The sequence below is a fragment of the Zophobas morio genome, unplaced genomic scaffold (genome assembly GCF_036711695.1).
Source record: "Zophobas morio isolate AGI-343-1 ecotype UQ-CSIRO unplaced genomic scaffold, CSIRO_AGI_Zmor_V1 ptg000002l, whole genome shotgun sequence".
NCBI lineage: Eukaryota > Metazoa > Arthropoda > Insecta > Coleoptera > Tenebrionidae > Zophobas > Zophobas morio.
The window spans coordinates 2427174-2450187 of NW_026972107.1; the positions used below are offsets into that span (position 1 = coordinate 2427174).

Consider the following 23014-nt stretch of genomic DNA (forward strand, 5'->3'; position numbering starts at 1 on the left):
AAGAACCAACAAATGGAAATTACGAAAATTTAAGATTACAAATTCGAATCTTCAAATCCAATCGATCATGACAATTAATTTTTCCTTACTATAGAGAGTACTTAGAGCTAATTAGTTGTAATTAATTTTTTTGATTTTGTAAATTTACGACCCCTTTAAATTCCGGCGAAACGCAGCCAACATTGCCCCGACCTACACGTCCCGTAAGCGAAATTTAATTCACACAAACGATTTTTTAAGCAGTGAAAGCTTTACTTCAAAAAACAGATAATTTTAGATTTGTGTATAAAAAATGTGTCACGTGCGTGGGTTGTAGAGGTTACAATAAGACATAATAAACAACACACTTAGTCATAAACCTCAACTTTTACATTTCTGGCTTTTCAGATGACCCTAACGACCGAAATAAAATCGCTCCAATCACGAAATAAAACAACCTCAGAGCTGATTAAATTCGAAAAGTGTGTCCAGAATTTCAATATACAGCCCGTGTCAAAGCTGGTCGTCGTTTCGAAACCCAAACATGTAAACACGCTGGTGGCCACATCGACTACATTCCCATCATAAACCACTTTTCTTAAAAACAAACCAAGCGATAATGTTATCTCCTGTCGCTTTGTTTACAGTGTATTCGTCGGTCCGAAAACAAAATCTTGATACATCACTGTATTTCAGTTAATTTTTACTTCCCGAGCGTAAGCAAAGGAAGTATTGTAATCGAGTCCGTCGGCCGACTCTCTACTTTTACGTTTTCTCGATCTTTCATGACCCCTAGAAGACGAAGAAATAGGTCTCCCATTTCCGTCTGTCTGTCCGTCTGTCCGTCTGTCCGTCTGTCCGTCTGTCCGTCTGTTGTCACGGATTTTTATTAGACAGATAATCTCCGAAAGTACTCGACCGATTGTTGTGAAATTTTGTACTTATATTAAGAATATCATGTAGATGGTAAAACGCTAACCAAAATTTGTCGAATCATCCCCACCACTAAAGCGATGACGTCACTTCAAAATTGTACATAGTAAATGGGTTTTCAATTGTATAAAATAACATAGTCCTACACATGTAGTTTACAACTCTGAATCGACTTTTCACCCGAAACGTCCAGATTTTTGGAAAAAAAATCAAAATTATAAAACAACATTTTGAAATTTAATTTTTAATCTGCTAACCAGAATGCTTTGAAATGTTGCAGATGTTTTAAGGCTATAAAGAGCATCATAAATCTTTAGTCAAAAAATATTTGCTTATCCCCTCCAAAAACTTGATGACGTCAGCTCAAAAGTTTGTGGAATAAATCATATCTAAAATGTACAAAATATGATGAGTCTGTACTTGTGAACTATCACTCCATTAATATTTTTTGGATTTGCATATACAGGGTGACTCAAAAAAATTAATGAATGCGTAAATATATTTTATTGATTTAATCAGGAACTACAAAACCGAATGCTCTGAAATCTTGCAGATGTTTTAAGGTCATAAAGAGCATAATAAATGTTTAGTCAAAATATATTTGCTTATCCCCTCCAAAAACTTGATGACGTCAGCTCGAAAGTTTGCCGAATAAATCATATCTAAAATGTACAAAATATGATGAGCCTGTACTTGTCATTTATCACTCCATTCATATTTTTTGGATTTGCATATACAGAGTGACTCAAAAAAATTAATAAATGCGTAAATTTATTTTATTGATTTAATCAGGAACTACAAAACCGAATGCTTTGAAATCTTGCAGATGTTTTAAGGTTATAAAGAGCATAATAAATTTTTAGTCAAAATATATTTGGTTATCTTCTACAAAAAACTGATGACGTCAGCTCAAAAGTTTTCCGAATAAATCGTATCTAAAATGTACAAAATATGATGAGTCTGTACTTGTGATTTATCATTCCATTCATATTTTTGGATTTGCATATGCAGGGTGACTCAAAAAAATTAATGAAGGCGTGAATTTATTTTATCGATTTAATCAGGAATTACAAAACCGAATGCTTTGAAATCTTGGGAATATTTTAAAGTTATTATAAGCATGGTAAACTTTTGTTCAAAATGTATTTGTTCATCCCTCCTAAAAAAATTGATGACGTCACCCTTAAATTTTGCTGAATAAATCCTATCTAAAATGCAAAAAATATGATGAGTTTGTACTTGTGATTTATCATTCCATTCATATTTTTTAGATTTTCTTAAGAGGTGGTTCAAAAAAATTAATGAAGTCAATTTATTTTATTGATTAAATTAAAGGCAACACTTATTATTAGTATTACACCCCAACCAACCCAATTTGGTAGACACAAAATTTGTTAAAGGAAAAACTCGATTGAAACATAAGGGTAGCACGCTTATTTACATCGACTTTAACATTACAGACCTGCATTTGTTTTATGCGTTCACTTGATTCCGCGAATGTGAAATAGACATGTTTATAATCAACCAATTGTGAATTTCACCGTCAAGAATTAAAATAAAACCCAATGTTTTATATAATAAGCGGAAGTCGAAGCAATAAAACCGACGGTCGTTTTGTTTACAGTTTCTGTGTTTGGCTCTCACGTATGCTGTTACGCCTGTCATCTTAAATTAACAATGTTTATACATACACGATTTTCAGTTGCCTCTGATACGTAGGTATACGTGAGTAAATTGTTTCGTTATTTTATTGATTATTACAAATCAATATTCAAACGACCCAATTCATTTTCCCGAAAATTTGAGAATATAATAATTTTATTCTTAGTATTACACTACATCTATCCCAACTGATATACGTGTCCTTGCAAAAATGTTGATGACGTCATCGCAATTTTTTTTTAAATTCCCACTACAAAAATGTAATGAGAAAAAAAACACAATAGGCATGCAGTCGTCAAGTTTCCGACAGCGAGGGAAGTACTGTCTAAACTCTTTAGACCAATTTTTTACAAATATATAGGTATATATACACACGCGATAACATTTCGCCACCCAACCTTGACCCCCACAATCTCGCGAAGCGTCCTTACGTCGCAAAATTGCATTGTATGGATATCGGCCACCGTAAACACACCAGTCAGCTCAACCCACACCTCACCCAATAGACAAAATAAATATAAACCTCCGACTTCACGTCGATACACGCAATAAAATCCCGCCGTGTCAATACATAAAGTGACAAGTACATCGAGCACAATACACATCCTAGTCCTGTCACGGTACAACAGGACAACCTGCGACAGCCTTGTCGGTATTTTTAAAACCCATCACGGCTTTATTTCCGCCGTTATAAAATCTAACTCTCTTATCAAACAAGCCAAGGCGATCATTTGCGTGTTTAAAACACGACCGAAATAATCGGCGCGGCGCCAGAAAAAACATGCCGGATTTTGGGGAGAGAAGGACGCGCCGAGGCGACTTTGACGAGAGTTTAAGAGTGCAAGAACCGGTATTGATTGTTCGGGAACAAATGAGGACGAACGGTGCCGGCGATGGGGAGCGGGATCGGGTTGAGCCAAAGAAACCGTGAAAATGCGGGGTTGACGAATTTGCGTACGTGGAGACGGCGAGGGGTGAAACTGGAGATGCGGCGTCGAGGGGGTTGGTTTGGTTTTGGAGAGGTGGGTTTACGGTTGCAGCGAAATGGCTGTGGAGGATTAAAATTTATAGAAGTAAGAGTTTTTAGGAGGTTTGGGGCGGCGAAAGAGTCCAGGAGGTGCGGGATTCTATTAAAACTTCTCGTTTCAATTTACGTACGACGGTGCTAATATTTTTTTTCTATGACTTGTACGCTTAAAAAAATAGCTACAGTTATTTAAACAAACTTCTCTGGTCTCAGTAGCACAGGCAATAATACACATTCAATTTCAAGGGTCCCCGAAATTATTTAATGTTGGAAAAAAGCAGTCAGGGCCCCCGAAATTTTAAGTCAGGTCAGATCAGTATTAAAAAAAAAAAAATAGCAGAGTCCCAAGATTTTGGATAATCTTTAAAAAAAAGTCGGGGGTCCAGAGATTATTGACAATCTTAAAAAAACACAGTCAAGCCCCCTTAAGATTCTTTTATAGTCTGAGACACCAAGATTTTTATGTATTCTTAAAAAAAAGACAGACAATTGAAGCCCCGAAAATTCCTTTATTGCCTTCAAAAAAAGAGTTGAGGAGATTTTTTTATGTTTTTAAAAAAAGTCAACTGGGGTCCCCGAGATTCTCATATTTTATTAAAAAAAAGACACTCTGGGGCCGCAAGATTCTTTAATATTCTTAAAAAAGTGGAGGGGGTCCAGAAATTTGTTTATGTTTAAGAAAAAAGACAGTCAAGGCCCCCAAGATTCTTTTATAGTCTTCAAAGGAAAACGGTCGAGGCCCAACAGATTTTCTTATTTTCTAAAAGAAAAAACACTTGGGGTGTCAAGATTATTTGGTATTTTTAAAAAAAGGACAGTAAGGACCCCCAAGATTTTTTTATATTCTAAAAAAAAGACAACCCGATATTCTCATATATTCTTCAAAAAAGACAATCAGGGCTCCCAAGATTCTTTTATTATCTTAAAAAAAAAACTCGGTGATCCAGAGATTATTTTATATTCTTAAAAAAAGACAGTCAAGCCCCCCCAAGATTCTTATATAGTCTTCAAAGAAAAACAGTGGAAACCCACTAGATTTTTTTTATCTTCCAAAGGAAAAAACACTTGAGACACCAATATTATTTGGCATTCTTAAAAAAAGGACCGTAAGGGGCTCCAAGATATTTGTAATTTCTTAAAAAAAGACAGATAATTGAAGCTCCGAAAATTCCTTTATTGCCTTCAAAAAAGAGAGTTGGGAAGATTTTTTTATATTCTTAAAAAACGTCAACTGGGGTCCCCGACATTCTCATATTTTATTAGAAAAAAGACACTCAGGGGCCCCAAGATTCTTTAATATTCGTAAAAGAAAGTGGGGGGGGGGGGAGAACTCCAGGGATTTTTTTAATAATCTTAATAAAAGACAGTCAAGGCCCTCAAGATTCTTTTATAGTCTTCAAAGGAAGACAGGTGAGGCCCCCCAGATTTTTTTTTTCTAAAGGAAAAAACACTTGGGGCACCAAGATTATTTGGTATTCTTAAAAAAAAGGACAATAAAGACCCCCAAGATTTTTATGTATTCTTAAAAAAAAAAGAGCCCCTAGTGTCTTTTCTTATAATGTAATTAAATTTCTTAGAGGATACGTCATTTGATAAAATCAGTCTTAGCTTAGCAGGTACTAGCCCCACCCATCCGCCCTCTCTTTTCCTAGAGAATATGTCATCTGCCAAAATCAATTTTATCTTAGCACATACTAGCCCCGCCCACCCACCTTCTCTTTTCTTAGAGATTATGTCATCTGCCAAAATCAATTTTATCTTAGCACATACTAGCCCCGCCCACCCACCCTTTCTTTTCTTAGAGGCTATCTCATCTGCCAAAATCAGTTTTATCTTAGCACGATTGAGGTCCCCAAAATTCCTTTATTGCCTTCGAAAAAAGAGAGTTGGGACCCCCAGATTTTTTTATATTCTAAAGGAAAAAACACTTGAGACACCAATATTATTTGGTATTCTTAAAAAAAGGACCGTAAGGGGCTCCAAGATATTTGTAATTTCTTCAGTCAAGGCCCTCAAGATTCTTTTATAATCTTCAAAGGAAGACAGTTGAGGCCACCCAGATTTTTTTTTTCTAAAGGAAAAAACACTTGGGGCATCAAGATTATTTGGTATTCTTAAAAAAAGGACAATAAGGACCCCCAAGATTTTTATGTATTCTTAAAAAAAAGAGCCCCTAGTGTCTTTTCTTATAATGTAATCAAATTTCTTAGAGGATACGTCATTTGATAAAATCAGTCTTAGCTTAGCAGGTACTAGCCCCACCCACCCGCCCTCTCTTTTCCTAGAGACTGTCATCTGCCAAAATCAGTTTTATCTTAGCACATACTAGCCCCGCCCACCCACCCTTTCTTTTCTTAGAGGCTATCTCATCTGCAAAAATCAGTTTTATCTTAGCACAATTGAGGTCCCCAAAATTCCTTTATTGCCTTCAAAAGAAGAGAGTTGGGACTCCCAGATTTTTTTTTATTTTAAAGGAAAAAACACTTGAGGCACCAAGATTATTTGGTATTCTTAAAAAAAGGACCGGAAAGGGCCCCCAAGATATTTGTAAATTCTTAAAAAAAGACAGACAATTGAAGCTCCGAAAATTCCTTTATGGTCTTCAAAAAAGAAAGTTGGGACGATTGTTTTATATTCTTAAAAAAAGTCAACTGGGTCCCCGAGATTCTCATATTTTATTCAAAAAAGACACTCAGAAGCCCCAAGATTCTTTAATATTCTTAAAAAAAAACTGGAGAGGGGCCAGAGATTTTTTTATATTCTTAAAAAAAGACAGTCAAGGCCCCCAAGATTCTTTTATAGTCTTCAAAGGAAGACAGTCGAGGCCCCCCAGATTTTTTTTATTTTCTAAAGGAAAAAACACTTGGTACACCAAGATTATTTGGTATTCTTAAAAAAGGGACAGTAAGGACCCCCAAGATGTTTATGTTTCTTAATAAAAAGAGTCCCTAATGTCTTTTCTTATAACAATGTAATTAAATTTCTTAGAGGATACATCATTTGATAAAATCAGTCTTAGCTTAGCAGGTACTAGCCCCACCCACCCGCCCTCTCTTTTCCTAGAGACTGTCATCTGCCAAAATCAGTTTTATCTTAGCAGATGCCTAGCCCCGCCCACCCACCCTCTCTTTTTCCAGAATGGTCCAAACTGGAAAATCGAAATATTGAGAAATCGAACAATCGAAAAATTCAAATAAACCAAGAAATCAAAAAATTTTAAAAATCGACGAACTACGAAAAATCGAGCAGTCGAAATATCGAATATCGAAAAACCTCAAATTCAAAAATTCGAAAAATTAAAATATCAAAAAATTGAAAGATTCCCAACACCGAAATCAAGAAATCGAAAAGTTGAAAAGTCGAGAAACCTAAAATCAAAAAGTCAACAGAAATGACGAAAAATTGGGAAATTAAAAAATCAAAACATCGAAAAACTGAAAAATCGAAATATAAAAGCTCGAAAAATCGAAATATCCAAAAATCGAGAAATCGAAACATCAAAAAACTGAAAAATCGGAAGATCGTAGGATCGAAAAATCTAACATTTTCAAAATTGAAAAATCTAAAACCGATCTAATAGAGATATCGAGAACTGACAAATCGAGAAATCAAAAAACTAAAAACGGGGAAGTCGAGAAACCGAGATATCGAAAAATCCAAAATTTAAAAAATCAAAAAATTGCACAATCCGACAACTGAAAAAATCAAATAATTGAAAAATTTAAAACATAGATCACGAAAAATTGGAAAATCGAAAATCAATGTATAAAATATAAAATACAGTAATACAATAAACAATAAATGAAATCGAAACAAAGCTCGAAAAATCGAGAAGTTGTAAAATCGAAAAATCAAATATTTTAAAAATCGAAATATTGAAAAACCGAAAAAGCTAAAACCGAAAAGTCGAAAAATCGGGAAATCCAACGATCGAAATCTCGATAAATCGTAATTTTAGAAATTGAAAAATTGAAAATCTAAAATCGAAAAGTCAAAAAATTTTAAAAATCGAAAGACAGACGTCAAGAAATCGAAACATCCTCAAAAAAATTGTAAAATTGAAAAGCTGCAAAATCTGAAAATGTAAAATTGAAAGTTCAATAAACTGAAAATCAAAAATTTAATTAAAAACAATAGAGAAATATCGAACAACTGAAATATCGAGAAATCGAAAAATCTTCAAAAAAATTCAAAACGAGAAATCAAAATATTGTAAAATTGAAGAATCCAGAAATTGATACATCAAAAATTGAACAATTGAAACACCTAAAATTTAAAAATCGAAAAACCGGGAAGTCGAAAAATTAATAATTTGGAAAATCAAAAAATTGTAGAATCGGAAAACTAAAAAATAAAAAAATTCAAAAATTTAAAGCAGAAATGACGAAAAATTGGGAAATCAAAAAATTGAAAAATCGAAATATTGAAAAACCGAAAAATCGGGAAATCGACACATCAAAAAACTGAAAAATCGCAAAACCCAAAAATCGAACGATCGAAATCTCGATAAATCGTAATATTAAACATTTCTAAAAGGCTGAGATGTCAAGAAATCGTAGCATCCTCAAAAAATCGTAAAATTGAAAAATTGCAAAGGCTCAAAATGTATAATGGAAGGTTCAAAAAACTGAGAATCAAAAATTAAAAAAAAAATAGAGAAATATCGAACAACTGAAAAATCGAGAAATCGAAAAATCTTAAAAAAAATTCAAAAGAGAAAGTAAAATATTGAAAAATTGAAGAATCCAGAAATTGACACTTCAAAAAATTGAACAATTGAAAAACAGAAATGACAAAAAATTGGGAAATGAAAAATTGAAAAATCGAAATATCGAAAAATTGGAAATCCAAAAAATCGAAAAATTGAGAAGTTAAAAAATCGAAAAATCAAATATTTTTAAAATCGAAATATTGAAAAAATTATGTCATCTGCCAAAATCAATTTTATCTTAGCACATACTAGCCCCGCCCACCCACCCTCTTTTCTTAGAGGGTATGTGATCTGCCAAAATCAGTTTTATCTTAGCACAATTGAGGTCCCCAAAATTCCTTTATTGCCTTCAAAAAAAGGGAGTTGGGACCCCCAGATTTTATTATATTCTAAAGGAAAAAACACTTGAAGCAACAAGATTATTTGGTATTCCTAAAAAAGGACCGTAAGGGCCCCTAAAATATTTGTAAATTCTTAAAAAAAATTGAAGACAATTGAAGCCCCGAAAGAGAGTTGGGACGGACACCCAAGACAATTGGGGTCCCCGAGATTCTCATATTTTATTTAAAAAAGACACTTAGGGGCCTTAAGATTCTTTAATTTTTTCACTTTTAAAAAAAGGACAGTTTAATATTTCCGAAAGTGTTTTATATTGTTAAAAAACAAAACAATTGAGGTCTCCAAGGCTCCTTTATTGTGTAAAAAGAAGACAGCTGGAGCACATACATTTGTGGGAAAAAAGTATGTCATAGACGTTTCGGACTAAATAATAAAAAATCCTCAACAAAATAAATACCAACCGAATTAAATTCTACAATAGATAAACAAACTAGAACAAGAAAAATAGTTTCTTAATATCTAAAACATCACCCCACATCTAGTGTCCCACTTCGCCCTGCCACCACCCCTAAAATCACCCCCTAATCCGATTGTCTCTTTTCTCTTTTACGATCCATTGAAACCGTTGTGAAAACCTGTCGCTGTAAATATGTCTCCGAATTTCCTCGTAAAATCTCGATTTGAAAAACTCGTTAACGTAAATGATTAATGTCGCGTTTGACGCCAGAGGGAGTGGTTGCCGTCAATACGCACACCATTCCGTTAAAATAATCGCCGTGTCGACAACATTCCGACACACGCGGGGAAAACGCCACATTACAAACCCGCCTCCTCATCCGCATTATTTAAACAATTTCAATTCCCATTTTCAAGCTTAAACAGTCAATTTACTAGACAAAAATAACCGACCCGTTTTAGGGTCGAACCCGCCGTCCACAAAGCTTTATCGCCGCCACCTCACAAAAGCAAATTTTCCCTCAAACGCCCAAACGTATTCACTCAGCTGTCAAAAGTACACGTGACCCATTACCCGGAGCGCCCGGAATTTTCCCGGCATGATTACGGCCAACGAAAACTCCAATTCCGGACGTCGGGCGCGATTAACGCTACGGCTGTGTCAACACGGGGGCACACGGCGAAAATCGCTGATTTGGGTCATGAAAATCGTTTGCGGTCACTTATGAGTAACGGAGTAATTAATGGGCGCAGGGATTCCCTGACTGGGTGGAGGTGAAACGAGCGACAAACCGGCAACGTCGCATGACAGGCAAACGTCACTCAGCTGGTGGTGTAGCGGCACCGAGTGACAGTGATAGCGACAATGATAACCTCACTTTGTTTGACAGTTGTGTTTCGAAAAACAAACCGTTTCCCCATAAGACGGAACGTTAATGTTTTATTAATTTAATGGAAGTCCGTCCACAAGCTAGCCATAAAAATGGTAATTTATTAAAATGAGCACAATTCGACCACATTTATCGCAAATACAACGCTGGTGAAAGATGCTCTCTGCTAACAACCGAGTTTGACAACATGTTGCTCCCAATCAAGGTGGCGAACGGTCACGTGACATTATTTTTCGTTTTTTTATTGGATCACGTTTAAATCATTTGAATGTTGTAAACATGTGATTGTTTCATATCATGTCATGAGCTTGTTTGCAGCGGGAATTATGTACTGTCAGGTCTATAAAATGAGCTTAGATAGGTGAAGATTCTAATCTAAAAAAAATATTTATTTTAATGTAGTTTTTCCAAAACAGAGCTCGCGTTCTGTTGATAAAGAATTATCTCACGTCACACTGATAAGTTCGATAAAGTCGTGCTCACGTCAGATTTTTTTGCGTATTTTGATTAATATTATAATTTTGCTATATTTATTTCGTTATTAATATTTTAATTTTTGCCACTTTATTTTTCAAAATATTGATAATTTTGAGTAAAAAACTGGAATTTCACTTTTAGCACTTGATTTGTTGGGGATTTTTAGTTTCTTCAAAAATCTAGACCGCGCATTGTCCATCACAGTAAAAATAATGTCTAAACTTTATAAATAAATATACACATATTTCTTATATTTTATCTCTATACAGGCTAATCACTGACAGCGTGGTCCTCGACATTAGATTATTATTAGAAATAGAAAAAAAAGTCAAGGACCCAAATTGAACGGTTCTTTAAGGACTATACTTTACAAGTTTTTTAAAATGGAACACCCTATATATATTCACATATTTTAATAGAGCTTGTCTTAGGTTTTACAATTACGGTTTACTTTTTAAAATCGGATGCGACGTTGCCACGTTATTCCAATTTTGTTAAAATTTTTTGGCAAGGATAAATAAAGGTACGCGTTTTGTTGTGGCATAAATGACAGTAAATTTTCATATACAGAGCGTTTATAACCAATGTTTCAATTAACACCTGTATTTTTGTTACTGCATTTTATGCTTTTTTGTTCACTTTCTCCTTTGCTGAGTGTTTTCTATATTTAAAGTTGCATTTATTGCGATTTTTGACTATTCTAAAACCATTGAAAAATCTATATTTAAAAATTGTAAAGCTTTAGATTTTTTTATAAACATCTTGTATATTAAAATTTTATGTAGTTGACACCACAACAAAGCGCCTATCTTTATTTATATGTCCACAAAATAATATAAGATGGACTTTAAAAATCACCCTATTGCGATTTTTCAGTTTTTCAAATAGAACACCTGTATTTTTATTACTGCATTTTATGCCTTTTTTGTTCCTTTTCTCTTTTGCTGAGTGTTTTTTATATTTAAAGTTGCATTTATTGCGATTTTTGACTATTCTAAAACCATTGAAAAATCTATATTTAAAAATTGTAAAGCTTTAGATTTTTTTTATAAACATCTTGTATACTAAAATTTTATGTAGTTGACACCACAACAAAGCGCGTATCTTTATTTATATGTCCACAAAATAATATAAGATGGACTTTAAAAATTACCCTATTGCGATTTTTCAGTTTTTCAAATAGAACACCTGTATTTTTATTACTGCATTTTATGCTTTTTTTTGTTCTTTTTCTCTTTTGCCGAGTGTTTTCTATATTTAAAGTTGCAGTTATTGCGATTTTTTACTATTCTAAAACCATTGAGAAATCGATATTTGAAACTAGTAAAGTTTTAGATTTTTTATAAACACCCTGTATATTAAAATTGTATGTAGTTGACACCACAACAAAGCGCATATCTTTATTTGTATGTCTACAAAATAATGTAAGATGGATTTTAAAAATCACCCTATTGCGATTTTTCAGTTTTTTCAAATAGAACACCTGTATTTTTATTAGTGCATTTTATGCTTTTTTTTTTTGTTTTCTTTCTCTTTTGCTGAGTGTTTTCTATATTTAAAGTTGCAGTTATTGCGATTTTTTTACTATTCTAAAACCATTGAAAAATCGAAATTTGAAACTAGTAAAGTTTCCGAATTTTGTTTATAAACACCCTATATATTAAAATTTGATGTAATTAACACCACAACAAAGCGCATATCTTACATCCACAAAATAATATATTAAAAATCACCCTATTGCGATTTTTCAGATTTTTCAAATAGAACACCTGTATTTTTATTACTAAATTTTATGCTTTTTTTGATCTCTTTCTCCTTTGCTGAATTTACTATTTTTAAAGTTGCAGTTATTGCGATTTTTTACTATTCTAAAACCATTGAAAAATCGATATTGGAAAGTTGTAAAGCTTTTACAAACACTCTGTATATTAAAATTTGATGTAGTTGATACCACCACAAAGCACATATCTTTATTTATACGCCCACAAAATAATATAAGATGAACTTTAAAAAATCGCCCTATTGTGATTTTTTTTGTGAACCCTTCCATTGCCAAAAAATTTCAAGAAAAATGTAATGTGACAACGTCGCATCGGAATTTCACAAGTAAACTGTGGTTGTAAAGGCAAAAGATACTGGGTGTTTAAAAAATGGTGCATCAACTCAATGGTACTTATTATTATAAAGTTCGCAAGTCTAAGTTCTAGAAAAATCATTACGTCAATTTGACATTCACTTACAAAAACAATACATAAATATATGGATTCAAATACATAGATCAATAAATGTGAAAAATTAGCCAGTGTTGTCAGATTCATCCTAAACCATTTTTAAGTTTCTTGTTATATTATACAAAATTACTTTGAGTAACGGAAATCCGATTGATTTCATGTAGTCAAGAAAAAATGGCGAATTAAAATATGGTGAAATTCGAAAAGAAATTTATACTTTGAAGTTCTACAAAACGAATGTTTTCTCTGTTCGTGAAACGCTAAGTTGGTGTGCCTTAAAAACAGAACACTTTGTATAGTTAAAAATAATTTTAGAGTATAGTGCTCAAAAAACCGTACAACTTTGATTTTTGACTTTTTTTCAATCTCTAATAATTGATTACATATTGAGGACCGCGCGCTTAGTGACTCACCCTGTATATTAACATTAGTAACACGCAATCCTGTGAACACTATATTTGTCCACTAATACAACTTCTCAAGCTAAAAATTGAAGAGTCCGAGCCTGTAATCAGAAAACCATTAATCAGAGACCCCCGATTGACGCTTGGCGGTCGCCAAACACTGAACAAGGGCGTCTATGATCTGCTCTGTAATTAATGTAAGTGAGGTGTGTGAAGGTCAGGTACAGTAAAATATTAACTTGTTTACGTTTGTACACTGACAAACGACAATTTCCCTGAATGCAACCCTGCCATACATAGCTTGACGGGGATCTTTAACAATTTTTTGGTGTCCAAAAATAGTGTGCCTTGTATTGTCAGTTCAACAAACTGTCAAACTTGGTTTTTATGGCCAATATTGTTTAATTTTTGTATGTATGTATAATAAATTAGTATAATTATTATTGAAAACACATGTTAAATACAGCGTGGCCAAGAAAAACAATAAAATTAGATCTAAATTAAATGTCCCTAAAATGGAGTGACAGTGCTACCAACTAACCTGTGATTGTTAATCACGCTGTATAACTTTGTTGTGTTACAGAGGAACTTATTGGCCTTGATTGTAGACATAAATAGACATTTTGAACGTCATTTTACGATGCAATGGTTACTTATTTAAGCAATGAATGAGATTTCGTCGAATAATATGTTACAAATACGGTAATTTGGGTTTTTCGCTTTGAATTCTTAATAGTTTGAATTTCCACATTGGCGCAGTGACCATCGCTTCAACTGTCAACGTGCACGTGACCCAGTCCGGATCGCCTGGAATTTTCCAACGAATACACTGAACGAAACTCCGGACGTCGACTACGACGACTTCCTGTCAACACGGGAGCACCTAGCGGTACGTGCGTTCGACCAGAATTAGGTTATGAAAGCTACCTTTGAAAAAAAAAAAAAAATACTAAAAACGTGTAAATAAAAATCGCCGGTATCACCCTGACTAGTTCGATTCCGTTCGTACTTGCCCGAACCGGACCTTGGCCTGAATGTCACGTTTTGCAGAATTGAAGCAATTGTTTGGTCGCGACAACAAACGAGCCGGCAACGTCGCCTGTCACGCAAACGTCACCGATCTCTTTAGGTTAACGAATTGTGGCGAGATGGTGATGATGGTGGTGAGAAAGAGGGAGAATAGTCATACCGTACCGATTAAAGTGTGCAACATGTCATCTTACCGAGGTGGCTTCTTCATTTAACCCCAGCGCGATCTCCGAGTCATTGTCATAACATTGTTGTTATTAGCTATAGCACACGCCAGCGCACCAACCACTTGTTGTTAATTGTGCGAATATCGACTGTAGGCTGCACGGGCACTCATCACCTAGATCGCTGTCATTATCACTATGCGATATCGCTGGAACGGCGATCCGACCAAACAGCGCACTCACATTGCTTACACATTAAAGATTTCACTTCACAACCGTCTTCCCCTTACAAAGTGGACGTTACCGTGCGTTGTTCGCGAGCAGTCGCTTTGACGGCGCCACCGATCGGCTACAGGTTTCTGCTTCTAGCTCTAGCTCTGGCTCTGACTCTGCCTGTACACACTACACCGTTTGATTTGATCGCGCGCATCGCGACAGATCCCGCAGACTAGAGGACGGACTCGTATGCACGGAAGAGGAGACGAGCGCCGACGGAAGGGCACGAGCGCCCACGCACGTGACGTGCGGACGCCCACGGGGTTGGCGGCCGTGGGAGAAATGTCAAAGTGAGGACTTTTTCGCCGAAAAAGCCGACGGGAATGGGTGCCGATGCGAGATTGATTAGGGGATGGGGTGAAAGGACGCCGGGGAGAGTTTAAACATTTAACATGCTCGACTGCGAACCGGAATTCATAATTCGGGGTGAAACACCACACTTGCTAAATTATATACACTTATTCTGTTATTTGGACTTCCATTAAATGCATTTATCTTGCATTATTTTTTTAAGCGATGATAGGACTTGCTTTTTTGACATTTATTCATCAACGAAATTATGTTCCAAAAAGTCCTCAGAAGTAGTTTGTAAATGAATTTCCATTTTGAAGCGCAATGTGGCAGAAAAACTTAGTAATACATTCTAAGACAATAAATAATTATTTATTGTCTTAGAATGTATTACTAAGTTTTTATTTCCATATATTATAATATATGTATATAAGTATTCGTTACAAGAGAAAAGAAAAAAAAAACTGGGGTGTTTCTAGCGCAAAGTTCTCTCATATTCTACTATTACCTAAAAACGACCCTGTTATTTAAAACTTCTCTCCTTTTCCGCGTTGGAGATCTCCAATTTTCCACAAAACTTTTCAAACACAAAAAATTGGTCGAAAAATGTTCGAATTGAGTTTTTTTTTACCCATCTATATTTTTGCAAGGACTCGTATATCCACTTGGATTTTTTTTATATTTTGATTAAAAATTTATCAAGCTTATGATAACTTTAAAACATCTCCAAGATTTCAAAGCATTCGGTTTTGTAGTTCCTGATTAAATCAATAAAATAAATTTACGCATTCATTAATATTTTTGGATCATCCTGTATGTGCAAATTCAAAAAATATCAATGGAATGATAAATCATAAGTACAGATTTGCACATTTTAGAGAGGATTTATTCCGCAAAATTTTGAGGTGACGTCATTAATTTTTTAGTGGGGATGAGCAAATACATTTTAATCAACAATTTACCATGGTTATGACAACTTCATAATCTTCGAAATTTCAAAGCATTCGATTTTGTAGTTCCTGATAAAATCAATAAAATAAATTCACGCATTCATAAAATTTTTTAGTCACCCTGTATATGCAAATCCAAAAAATATGATTGGAATGATGAATCACAAGTATAGACTCATCATATTTTGTACATTTTAGATAGGATTTATTCAGCGAAATTTTGGGATGACGTCATCAATTTTTTGGGGGGGATAAGTAAATATATTTTGATTAAAAATTTATCAAGCTTATCATAACTGTAAACATCAGCAGGATTTCACAGCATTCAGTTTGCAGATTCCAAATTAAATTGCAAAATGTTGTTCCATTATTTTGATTTTTTTTTCAAAAATCTGGACGTTTCGGGGAAAAACTCAATTCGGAGTCATAAACTACATGTGTGGGACTATGTTATTTTATCGAATTTAAAACCGATTAATATCTACAATTTTGAAGTGACGTCATCACATTATTGATGGGGATGATTAGATAAATTTTGGTTAGCGTTTTACCATCTACATGATATTCCTAATATAAATACAAAATTTCACAACAATCGGTCCAGTACTTTCGGAGATTATATGTCTAATAAAAATTTGGGACGACAGACAGACGAACAGACGGTCAGACAGACGGAAACGGGTCACGAAAGGTCAAAAAAACGTAAAAGTAGAGAGTCGGGAAGTAAAAATTAACAATATTACAACTCATCTACAAAGTGTTCGAGTTTTCCTAGTTTTCTTTTTTTTTAAGTGATACAAGGTAACTAAGCGCGCAAAACCGAATTTAAGTTTACAATTATTTTTAACCATACGGAATGTTTTTTTTTTGTTTAGACTTTACAATCACAGTTTACTTTTGAAAATCCTAAGCGACATTGCCACGTCATTCCAATTTTCTTGAAATTTTTTGAGTTCACAAAAAATCGCAGTAGGGTTATTTTTAAAATCTGTCTCACAATATTTTGCCAAAGGATAAATAAAAGTACGCGCTTGTTGTGGTACTAAATCAAATTTTAATACAGAGTGTGTCTATTAAAAAAATCTAAAACTGTACAATTTTCAAATATCAATATTTCAGTTTTTTCAAATTAAGTACCCTATATTTTATTGCTCTATCGTACTCTATTTTTGTCGCCATTCTTCTGTACCGTACCTTGAAAGGTTAATCAAAATATGTAAAAATATATTGGGTGTTTCATTAAAAAAACGAAGTCATTGGTTACGGTTTAACAGCAAAACACCCTGTATAGTTAAAAATAATTTTAGAGTATAGTCCCCAAACAACCGTTCAACTTTACTTTATACGAATTAATGAGATATAAAGGAACGCGCGCTGAGTGACTCACCCTGTATATAAAACTAAGTGAATTTCTTTATTTCCTGGCTGTTTAAACCCATATAGTTCAAGAACCTGACCTTAATTTTATTATTATTACCAGTGTTCTCAACTTGCGTCATCTCGATTGGAAAATTTTATGTGTTTAATCGATTATTCATCCGATATGCATGACAATGGCGTTTCAAAAATATTCTGAATCAAAGTTGGCTTTATTAAAGGATCGTCAGTTGCTTGGCGTTCTTGGCCACACTATCGAATTGCCGGAAAAACATTCATTTTAAAAAAATACAAAAAATGCAGTTCTTAAGTCAACCATTAAATTAAGTTTTTTCAACGTAAATAGTTATTAAAAAAAGTGTATTGGTGTTGCTCATTCCAGAAATAATTGTGATTCGAGTTGGCCTTTTCAAACAAAAAACCTATGATTTTCTCGGAACAATTTACGCAGTTGTGACATTTATCAGTCAATGAATCAAAGTGCAATAATTATAATTTATTTATAACTGGTGGTCTTTGAAATCATATGTTGTACATGAAAAGTAAAAATTATCTAAACACGTCATAACTTTGCAAAAATTACGTCAATTGTATATCGGTAGTAATTACAATTGGATAAGATACATCCTATAATTGTTAGCATACGATGCGATTGCGGTTACAATTTAATTAATTCACAGTTGTTAAAAAACGAACAAAGTAGTGTTACTCAGTTACATAAAACATAAAAAAACAATTAATTCGCACCGCAGGCTTGATATATAAAAATTCAATTAAACAAAAAACATGTTACATAACAAGTATGATAACGTAATGACACATTGTAGCACTAATATCAACTAGTTGTCCTTAATTGATAAACATTAATTAACTAAACAATCGTAAATCAAATTGTCGTTGTAAAAAGCCTTTGCTTTAATTGTTTAAAGTTAAAATAATTTGATTCAAATGTTCCCGCCTTTGCCTGGAATTCAAATATCACTTGATTCCACAAACAGAAAATCGCAATTGTCACCACAATACTTTCACCCATCAATAATAAACACACACAATACCGAACTCTCTCCACATTTTGCAAATTCATAACTTTAATTAAATTACAGCGCTGATATTTAAACCTACACGATCGCAACTAATTACGGCCGACTTCACTCAATTACTATTATTAAACCCGCCATCATCCAAACAAACAAACAAACAACCCAAATTCTGGTTATATTACGCAGAAAATCACCCCTTTCATAACGCAGACAACTTTACGAGCGAAAAATCGCAACTGTAAACTTTATCTGTTTTTCTGCTTTTCAATACATTTAATTAAATTCGCTTCAAGAGTTTTGACGTGAACATCCGCCGAGATAATTACAAACAGCCTAAATGTCGGCTGTTTTTATTTCATAATTAATTCTAATTGCGTTAATGGAAAGGTAGGGACGTGAAAAACGAAGAGTAAATATTGTTTAAAAAGAAATCTTGAAAGAGACCACGTTCGAGCGCATCGCAGTCCGGTCTCTCTCAGCGACAACACAATTATCCCGATTGCGCTAATCTCCCAATCAAAATTACCGTAGATCAAGCTACTCGGATCCGCGGCTACCTCTTCGTGGATCTCCGGCGCGCCGACCGCCAAGCGCAAATATAAAAATAATAACGGCCATATTGTGTACGACGCAATCTGCAGGCATTTAACTCCCACTTATCCGTATCGGAAGCCGAGCGGAAGCCATGTTGAGATTGTCATTTCGGCCATTGCTTTGTCGCGGCGCTAAGAGGGGAATCAAGCAGGCGATGCACGCGGTTAAGTGGTGCCGCCTAACGGACGTGGCCAGAAACGCGCTCCGAGCCATATACGTGCGAAAACAAAGGATTGCGATGGCCCGCCAGGAGCGCGGACGACCTTAGGTGCATATAGTTGCGGTCGATGCAGGATAACCCAATTTTAGAGGATATTGGGCGGATTAATCGAGTGGGCCGGGTGCATTCCGGGCCACTTGATTGTCACGAGGACGGTTTTAGAAGTTGGAGTGACGTACCGGTGCAGATGCATCATTAATCTGGAATGTTCCACGGCGGCATACACCGGACACTGCAAAAAGTGGACGGCGGGTTTTAGGGGGTAATAGATTGTGCGAGGTGTGGAACACCCGGTGGAGGAAGACGGGATAAAAGTTAGAGAGTTTATTAAAAAAAATGGTGTAGGGTGTAGGACTCTACTCGGAACTTAATGAGTTCAGTTTCTTCAATAAAGCATTTTTAAGGAACTCCCCTTTGGGTTAATTTACGATAAAGATGTCAAGGGCATACAAAATTCTTTCAAACTCTCCCTAAAAAGACACTAGGAGTCCCCGAGATTCTTTCAATCTGTTTAAAAAATGGACACTAGGTGTCCCTGAAATTCTTTTAAATTTAAAAATAAAGACACTAGTAGCCCGAAGCCCCCGAGATTCTTGCATATTTAAATAGAAAACACTAGAAGCCCCCGAGATTCTTTCAATCTCCTAAATAAAAAAACACAAGAGGATACCGAGATTTTTTTTCATTAAAAAGAGACACTAGAAGAGCCCCCGAGATTACAGAGCCCCCAGATTCTTTCAATTCTTTAAAAAAATACATTAGGTGCCTCCGAGATTTTATTGCATTTAAAAATGAGACACTAGGAGCCCCCGAGATTCTTTCAACCTGTTTAAAAGTTAGACACTAGATGCCCCCGAGATTCTTTCGCATTTAAAAAGAAGACACTAAAAGCCCCCGAGATTCTTTCGCATTTAAAAGAAAGACACTAGAAGCCCCCGAGATTCTTTCAATCTCCTAAATAAAAAGACACAAGAAGATACCGAAATTTTTTTTCATTAAAAAGAGACACTAGAAGAGCCCCCAGATTCTTTCAACTCTTTAAAAAAATACGTTAGGTGCCTCCGAGATTTTTTTGCATTTAAAAATGAGACACTAGAAGCCCCCGAGATTCTTTCAACCTGTTTAAAAATTAGACACTAGGTGCCCCCGAGATTCTTTCGCATTTAAAAAGAAGACACTAGAAGCCCCCGAGATTCTTACACATTTAAATAGAAAACACTAGGTGCCCCCGAGATTCCTTCAACCTCTTTAAAAAGAATATACTAGGAGCCCCCGAGATTCTTTCAACCTGTTTAAAAAATAGACACTAGGTGCCCCCGACATTCTTTCGCATTTAAAAGGAAGACACTAGAAGCCCCCGAGATTCTTTCAATCTCCTAAATAAAAAGACACAAGAAGATACCGAGATTTTTTTTCATTAAAAAGAGACACTAGAAAAGCACCCGAGATTACTGAGGCCCCAGATTCCTTCAACTCTTTAAAAAAATACATTAGGTGCCTCCGAGATTTTTTTGCATTTAAAAATGAGACACTAGGAGCCTCCGAGATTCTTTCAACCTGTTTAAAAGTTAGACACTAGATGCCCCCGAGATTCTTTCGCATTTAAAAAGAAGACACTAAAAGCCCCCGAGATTCTTGCATATTTAAATAGAAAACACTAGGTGCCCCCGAGATTCTTTCGCATTTAAAAGAAAGGCACTAGAAGCCCCCGAGATTCTTTCAATCTCCTAAATAAAAAGACACAAGAAGATACCGAGATTTTTTTCATTAAAAAGAGACACTAGAAAAGCACCCGAGATTACAGAGCCCCCAGATTCTTTCAACTCTTTAAAAAAATACATTAGGTGCCTCCGAGATTTTTTTGCATTTAAAAATGAGACACTAGGAGCCCCCGAGATTCTTCCAACCTGTTTAAAAATTAGACACTAGGTGCCCCCGAGATTCTTTCGCATTTAAAAAGAAGACACTAAAAGCCCCCGAGATTCTTGCATATTTAAATAGAAAACAATAGGTGCCTCCGAGATTCTTTCAACCTGTTTAAAAAGAATACACTAGGAGCCCCCGAGATTCGTTCAACCTATTTAAAAAATAGACACTAGGTGCCCCCGACATTCTTTCGCACTTAAAAGGAAGACACTAGAAACCCCCGAGATTCTTTCAATCTCCTAAATAAAAAAACACAAGAGGATACCGAGATTTTTTTTCATTAAAAAGAGACACTAGAAGAGCCCCCGAGATTACAGAGCCCCCAGATTCTTTCAACTCTTTAAAAAAATACATTAGGTGCCTCCGAGATTTTTTTGCATTTAAAAATGAGACACTAGGAGCCCCCGAGATTCTTTCAACCTGTTTAAAAATTAGACACTAGGTGCCCCCGAGATTCTTTCGCATTTAAAAAGAAGACACTAAAAGCCCCCGAGATTCTTGCATATTTAAACGAAAAACACTAGGAGCCCCCGAGATTCGTTCAACCTCTTTAAAAAGAATACATAGGAGCCCCCGAGATTCTTTCAACCTGTTTAAAAAATAGACACCAAGTGCCCCGAAAATTCTTTCGCATTTAAAAGGAAGACACTAGAAGCCCCCGAGATTCTTTCAATCTCCTAAATAAAAAGACACAAGAAGATACCGAGATTTTTTTTCATTAAAAAGAGACACTAGAAGAGACCCCGAGATTACAGAGCCCCCAGATTCTTTCAACTCTTTGTGGAAATACATCAGGTGCCTCTGAGATTTTTTTGCATTTAAAAATGAGACACTAGGAGCCCCCGAGATTCTTTCAACATGTTTAAAAATTAGACACTAGGTGCCCCCGAGATTCTTTCGCATTTAAAAAGAAGACACTAAAAGCCCCCGAGATTCTTGCATATTTAAATAGAAAACATTAGGTGCCTCCGAGATTCTTTCAACCTGTTTAAAAAGAATACACTAGGAGCCCCCGAGATTCGTTCAACCTATTTAAAAAATAGACACTAGGTGCCCCCGACATTCTTTCGCATTTAAAAGGAAGACACTAAAAACCCCCGAGATTCTTTCAACCTTCTAAATAAAAAGACACAAGAGAATACCGAGATTTTTTTTCATTAAAAAGAGACACTAGAAAAGCGCCCGAGATTACAGAGCCCCCAGATTCTTTCAACTCGTTAAAAAAATACATTAGGTGCCTCCGAGATTTTTTTGCATTTGAAAATGTGACACTAGGAGCCCCCGAGATTCTTTCAACCTGTTTAAAAATTAGACACTAGGTGCCCCCGAGATTCTTTCGCATTTAAAAAGAAGACACTAGAAGCCCCCGAGATTCTTGCATATTTAAACGAAAAACACTAGGAGCCCCCGAGATTCGTTCAACCTCTTTAAAAAGAATACATAGGAGCCCCCGAGATTCTTTCAACCTGTTTAAAAAATAGACACCAAGTGCCCCGGAAATTCTTTCGCATTTAAAAGGAAGACACTAGAAGCCCCCGAGATTCTTTCAATCTCCTAAATAAAAAGACACAAGAAGATACCGAGATTTTTTTTCATTAAAAAGAGACACTAGAAGAGACCCCGAGATTACAGAGCCCCCAGATTCTTTCAACTCTTTGTGGAAATACATCAGGTGCCTCTGAGATTTTTTTGCATTTAAAAATGAGACACTAGGAGCCCCCGAGATTCTTTCAACATGTTTAAAAATTAGACACTAGGTGCCCCCGAAATTCTTTCGCATTTAAAAAGAAGACACTAGAAGCCCCCGAGATTCTTGCATATTTAAATAGAAAACACTAGGTGCCCCCGAGACTCTTTCAACCTGTTTAAAAAATAGACAGTAGGTGCCCCCGAGATTCTTTCGCATTTAAAAGGAAGACACTAGAAGCCCCCGAGATTCTTTCAACCTGTTTAAAAAATAGACACTAGGTGCACCCGAGATTCTTTCGCATTTAAAAGGGAAGACACTAGAAGCCCCCGTGATTCTTTCAATCTCCTA

General features: G+C 35.2%; 1 protein-coding gene across 5 annotated transcripts in view; it reads right to left on the reverse strand.

The window, feature by feature from the left end:
* LOC135124145 (AF4/FMR2 family member lilli) overlaps positions 1-23014 on the reverse strand; it is a 158540-nt gene that overhangs the window by 66370 nt on the left and 69156 nt on the right. Inside the window, exon 1 of one of the 5 annotated variants that reach the window (XM_064049042.1) lies at positions 14333-14718. The exons of 3 other annotated variants lie outside the window; for them this stretch is intronic. In XM_064049042.1, coding sequence (XP_063905112.1) covers positions 14333-14349 — 17 coding nt within the window. In that variant the 5' untranslated portion in view covers positions 14350-14718. Of the gene's footprint in view, positions 1-14303; positions 14719-23014 lie in introns of those variants that run through there. One more of the 5 variants, XM_064049050.1, reaches the window with a different exon arrangement.